General features: G+C 42.8%; 1 protein-coding gene across 1 annotated transcript in view; it reads right to left on the bottom strand.

Moving 5' to 3' along the window:
• Positions 1-694: 694 nt before the first annotated feature.
• KCNK4 (potassium two pore domain channel subfamily K member 4) overlaps positions 695-6,000 on the bottom strand; it is a 66,393-nt gene continuing 61,087 nt past the window's right edge. Inside the window, exon 6 of the mRNA XM_040408915.1 lies at positions 695-1,219. Within this exon, the coding sequence (XP_040264849.1) occupies positions 695-1,219 (525 nt within the window). The remainder of the gene's footprint in view (positions 1,220-6,000) is intronic.

Here is a 6,000-nt window from a genome sequence, read left to right as displayed (position 1 = left end):
AGAAGAGGCCAGAGAAAGAATACCTGGAAAGATGCCATCTTTTATTTCAGAGCTGACAGAGACCTAATGGTAGACAGAGCAGTGGCTGCAGACATGATGGTTTCTAGGTTAGAAATTGAGTGTATTGGTCCAGTCTTGGCAGCACATGAGACAAGCAGCATTTAATCTGCAACCGCACGGGCAGCTCATTACAAGCCATTTATTAATTGCATTTACCTCCCCCACCCACATGTATCAGATACACAAGCCAATCAAATGATTAGGATCATAGTGACTGCTCATTCACATACAAAAGCAAGATCTGATGATATCTACTAGATGGGATTATACGTCTACTCAGTTACAACAGTACATCATTGTAAAGTGGCATTAAATGACATGCTGAGTGGGATGAGGGTGACATAACCATAAATGAAATAAGTTGGCACTGCCATGGTCACACTTGGTCGTGAGAAGGCTCTTGCATAGCACATTATATTGGTGAACATAGAAAATCGTCATGTTGAAATTTGCCAATTAAAATTTTCAGGGCAATGTGTATAAAACTAACCAAATGGTCAATTATATTATAGACACTAGTCATCCTGTAGGATTCAGGTTCCATGGACAGTTTGGCAGTGACGTGAGGGGAGTGGCACTTTGGTAGTCTTGATATTCATTAAAGCAAAGTTGTAAGATTAAGGGACATTTTTTGCTACCCACTTTCTCCCTTATCCCGATTCCTTGTAGTTGGGAGGGTCTCTCTTCTACCACCTTTTCCTCCTGTCCTCTTCCTCCTCTTGATTCTCTGTACTTTTCCCTTTTCCCTCTTTTCATCTTTCTCCCCCTCTCCCATGCCTTTCTCACTCTGAGTATCTGAAGATTCATCAATAAAAGCCATATTTTCTCCCCACTCTATGATTTGTCTTGCAGGATCCTCTGCTCTGAAAGAAGTACGTGGTGGTGTCTGTGGTACAATGGTAGGAACTGAAGTTGGAAGTGTTTGGGGCTCTTCATTTTCATCTTCATCTTCTGTTCTGTCCCCTTGTCCATTATCCTCGTCTTCCATCTCCACTTCTACCTCATTGTCATCTTGTGGGTCTGCATTTGAATTTTGTAAACCACCTTTCTGTCGCAACATTCGTTCTTGAAAGTTAATGCTTAGACCTCTGTGAGGAAGCTTCATTTCAGCGGTCATACTTGCTGTCCAGTGTGCTGCTTGAGCAGTTAGACCACCCATCTGTAAAGAGGGCAATAAAAGCGGTTTCATTTTTTTTCTGGCCAACTTAAGGCCCCTTTTAACTGCTCAATTCACATGCAGCGATCTTCAGTATGGGGAGGAGCGATCGCTAATGCCATCACTTGTCCCCATACAGAGTGCTGTTTAGACATCTGGCAGTCTAAAGGGGCTTTTATCCAAACTTCATAAGCAGACAACATTTTTATAGTTACATTGAAAAGCCATAATCACCCCTAAACGTTATATATTATGTATATAGAGATATATATATATATATATATATATATTAAAAAAATGAAGGAATTCGGCGGCACCAGTGACCGGGCTCACATATTTCAGAATACTGATAAATAGTGATGAGCGAATTGATTGATACAAATCTAATTTGTTAGAAAATCAGCCTCCTTGAGCCCCTCTGATCAAGAGACTCCCTCCTCACCTTTGATTAACAGGACCAGACATATCGGCTGGCCCTGTCAATCTCGTGCCTGCACCGTTGCTCTTAGTAGCAGCATAACGGTTCTGCTATACAGCGACATTTGTACTCGATAGCAATTTGCGCAAAAAAAAGGGTACAGCTACTCTGCAACATTTGTCGTGCAACTTTTCTGTAATGACAGTCAATGGTGCAACTGTGAACAGCAGCTTCTGCTGCTTCCACTTCCGGGTGCACTATGACATGAGCGGAGCATGCACAGTTGGCACCACTGGGAGCCACACCTATCTCTAGAACAGGGGTCCTACAGTTGTCAGTGGTGAAGTGACCTCTGGTGGCTTTATACAGGTGAAGAATAGATGGAGAGTTTATTGTGCATGTTTGTGGCTCTCTGCATTCACTTCTATTTAAGTTTGTTGAGCAAGCATGCCCAATGTTTTGCTTGATTTGTGCAACCACCTCTTCATTTATTCTCACCTACTTCAGCAGGTAGGATGGGTGTTAGGGGACCCCTGTTCTGGAGATTGTGGGGGTCCAAGAGGTGAGACCACCATCTGCCAGATATCTATGATATATCCTGAGGATTTGCTGCAATTGTCTAAGATGGGAATACCACTTTAAAAATATTTAATAGAGTAAACCTAAACATTTCCTTATTTTATGCTACTTGCTTCCACCGCTGTGGTTCCTCTTTTAGGGCTCATTCACACACCCGTTAGGCCTCTGTGCCAGTATTGCAGACCGCAGATGGCAGGTCTTCAATATACAGGCACCAGCCGTATGCACTGCAGATGTGGACCCATTGACTTAAATAGCTCAGCGATCCACAAGATACAGCCGAAGATAGGATATGTCCTATCTTTTGTGGAGTGGAGGCATGCTATTTGCGGTCCGCAACACGAGCACGGAACCCTTATGATCGTGTGACTGAGCCCTAAAAGTGAGTGAACCATTAGTAACCCTAATTTTCACCCTTAGAAGTATTAGTATGTGTGTATGCCTTTACGAGAAATTATTATTGTATTGTGATGCCATGATGTGTTTAAACACTACGTTGTTGCACCTCATGAGTCCATGTATCTGTAACCAAAAGGGAATGGTGAAATGCTGTAAGCAGCGGCAGTGGCATGCAAAGATCTCATACAGCCCATATCAAAACTTAGTATAGAAGATGTCACCTGTGGGGCACTGGATGTAAGAGGTATGTAGTGCTCGATAGTCCTGAATGTTTGGTCTCGCTAAATGTAGTATTCATTTAGCAAGTAAAATATGTTCTTAGTGTTACGACGGATGGTGCTGGAGATGATTGGTTCAAGAATTTGGCATTGGGGTTTGGGCCCCAGATCTTTTGAGACCCTAGCAACACCTCTGGATACAGTTGAATAGTGCGTAGGAGCACAGGAACCGATGGTTCCCTGGCCCACATTTCACTCTCATAGGTCACAGGCAGCGAGACCTGAAGCCTATGTGGCAACGCAGGCGGTCATGAAGTGATGACATCATCGTGCCCATCTGCACCGGGTCTCAGGTGGTCAGGATTGGGCACCATTAATATTGTTGGGCACAATATAGAGGGCACTATTATTATTGAGGACACTACTAAAGGGGCACTCTCAGGGAGTATTATCACTGTAGGAGGCACAGTTAGTAATGAGGGCATTGTCGGAGAGAATTACTATTGGTGGGACTTTTGGGATAACTATTTGTATGTGGGGGTAAGCAGGCGAGGTCCAGGAGGGCCAGTCATAGTGGAACCTGGAGTATGACGGTGGCACCTGTACATCTAGAGAAATCTCAGAGATATCACTGGAAGCATCTGGGGAGCCTGAGAAAAAGAGTGTGAGACTTGGTAGATAGGAAGCTAAGTTACTGAAGACCAATAATCGCCTCTGTAAAGTATGCCTAGGTGGGGCAGTCTGTGGTAGTAAGTAGTCTCCTGGAAACCCACAACGGCACGGTTGATTAAGGCAAGAGCCATCTTGGGTGTGACCTGACCTCCTGGGAGACTGGTGGTGTGGTGTACTGTCTTCTGGGCCCAGTTGATATATTCAGGATTGAGTTGGAGTTAGAGTGCGGCAACTATTCAATTGGTGTATGTACAGTACACATGGCCAAATAGGCCATGTGTACATACACCCTTATACATCCAAATAGGCCATGTGTACATACACCCTTATACATCCAAATAGGCCATGTGTACATACACCCTTATACATCCAAATAGGCCATGTGTACACAAACCCTTATACATCCAAATAGGCCATGTGTACATACACCCTTATACATCCAAATAGGCCATGTGTACATACACCCTTATACATCCAAATAGGCCATGTGTACATACACCCTTATTTTTAGCTATGTTTAATGTAAATGGCTGCAAAAATGCAGAGACATTATGCCCTCTCATTAAGCAATGTGAAAAAGGAACATACCCTTAGGCCCCTTGCAGACGAGCATGTCCGGATTAGGTCCGGAGCATTGCGGCAAACCCGCGCGAGTAGGAACGCAATTGCAGTCAGTTTTGACTGCGATTGTGTTCTGATATTCAGTTTTTATCGCGCGGGTGCAATGTGTTTTGCACGCGCGTGATAAAAAACCGACTGTGGTACCCAGACCCGAACTTCTTCACAGAAGTTCAGGTTTGGGTTAGTTGTAGTGTAGATTGTATTATTTCCCCTTATAACATGGTTATAAGGGAAAATAATAGCATTCTGAATACAGAATGTATAGTAAAATAGGGCTGGAGGGGTTAAAAAAAATAAAGAAATAATTTAACTCACCTTAATCCACTTGTTCGCGCAGCCGGCATCTCTTCTGTCTTCATCTGTGAGCAATAGGACCTTTGATGACGTCACTGCGTTCATCACATGGTCCATCACATGGTCCATCACATGATCCATCACCATGGTGATGGATCATGTGATGAGCGTAGTGACGTCATCAAATGTCCTATTGCTCACAGATGAAGACAGAAGAGATGCCGGCTGCGCGAACAAGTGGATTAAGGTGAGTTAAATTATTATATTTTTTTAACCCCTCAAGCCCTATTGTACTATGCATTCTGTTTTCAGAATGCTATTATTTTCCCTTATAACCATGTTATAAGGGGAAATAATAATGATCGGGTCCCCATCCCGATCGTCACCTAGCAACCGTGCATGAAAATCGCACCGCATCCGCACTTGCTTGCGATTTTCACGCAACCCCATTCATTTCTATGGGGCCTGCGTTACGTGAAAAACGCACAAAGAGGAGCATGCTGCGATTTTTTTACGCAAGTGATGCATGAAAATCACCGCTTGTGTGCACAGCCCCATAGAAATTAATGGGTCAGGATTCAGTGCGGGTGCAATGCGTTCAACTCACGCATTGCACCCGCGCGGAATACTCGCCCGTGTGAAAGGGGCCTTAAAATGACAGTAGCCGCTAAATTATGTTTCTGCATTAGAAAAATAAATATTTTTTGTCTTACTAAGATAAACATCAGTACATTCCAGTGGAGGCCTTTTACTCTATTGTGTATGATTGTTTTTGCTGCGGTTTTATTCTCTTACTCTGGCTTTTGGCTATTTTGTGAATAGTTTTAGCTTTTAAAACTACCTATTATTATTGTCAATTTCTTATATCTTCACTCTAGTGTTTGATGTAATTTTTCTATGTTTTGATACACATTGTTTAGTGACTGTTAGGGACTTAGGGATGAACTGTAGAAAGGCAATGTGGTTGATGAACATCATATCACCAGCCCAAAGAAGAGGCTGCAGTGCACATTTGAGTGAGTCAAAACTTCAGGGAAATGGATTAAAAATTATCAATGTTAAAGGCGTTGTCCGGCCATATATATTGATGACATCATCAGGATAGGTCATCAATAGTGATGAGCGGCAAGGGCAATATTCAAATTCGTGATATTTCGCTAATATTTGAATGAATATTCGTCATATATTCACGAATTTGCGATTATTTTCTTGATTGCGAAAATCGGCAATATAATATGTGCGTATTGCGCGCGCAATACAGGCGTGGGTCACTGTTGCTACATTTTTCAAGCTGCTAGAAGCTTCCTGAGACTGGAGAAAATGGTTGACATGGCAGAACATTACAATAGCTTTATATGCAGATAGAGTGCTCCAATATATTCTCGATTGCGCAAATCGGCAATTAATGATGCGCATATTTTTGCGCAATACATGCAACTTCACATTTTAGCAGGTCTGACTACATATTACTGATTGGTGCACTAAGTATTGTTGTGAACTTGTGACATCACAACCCTATGTCTGTAGCATGTATGTATGGACAGCAGAACCTATCACACTGCCTAACACCCTGCACTGGAACC

This window comes from Bufo bufo, chromosome 10, assembly GCF_905171765.1.
Source record: "Bufo bufo chromosome 10, aBufBuf1.1, whole genome shotgun sequence".
Classification (NCBI taxonomy): domain Eukaryota; kingdom Metazoa; phylum Chordata; class Amphibia; order Anura; family Bufonidae; genus Bufo; species Bufo bufo.
This window is presented reverse-complemented; position numbering and strand designations above follow the sequence as displayed.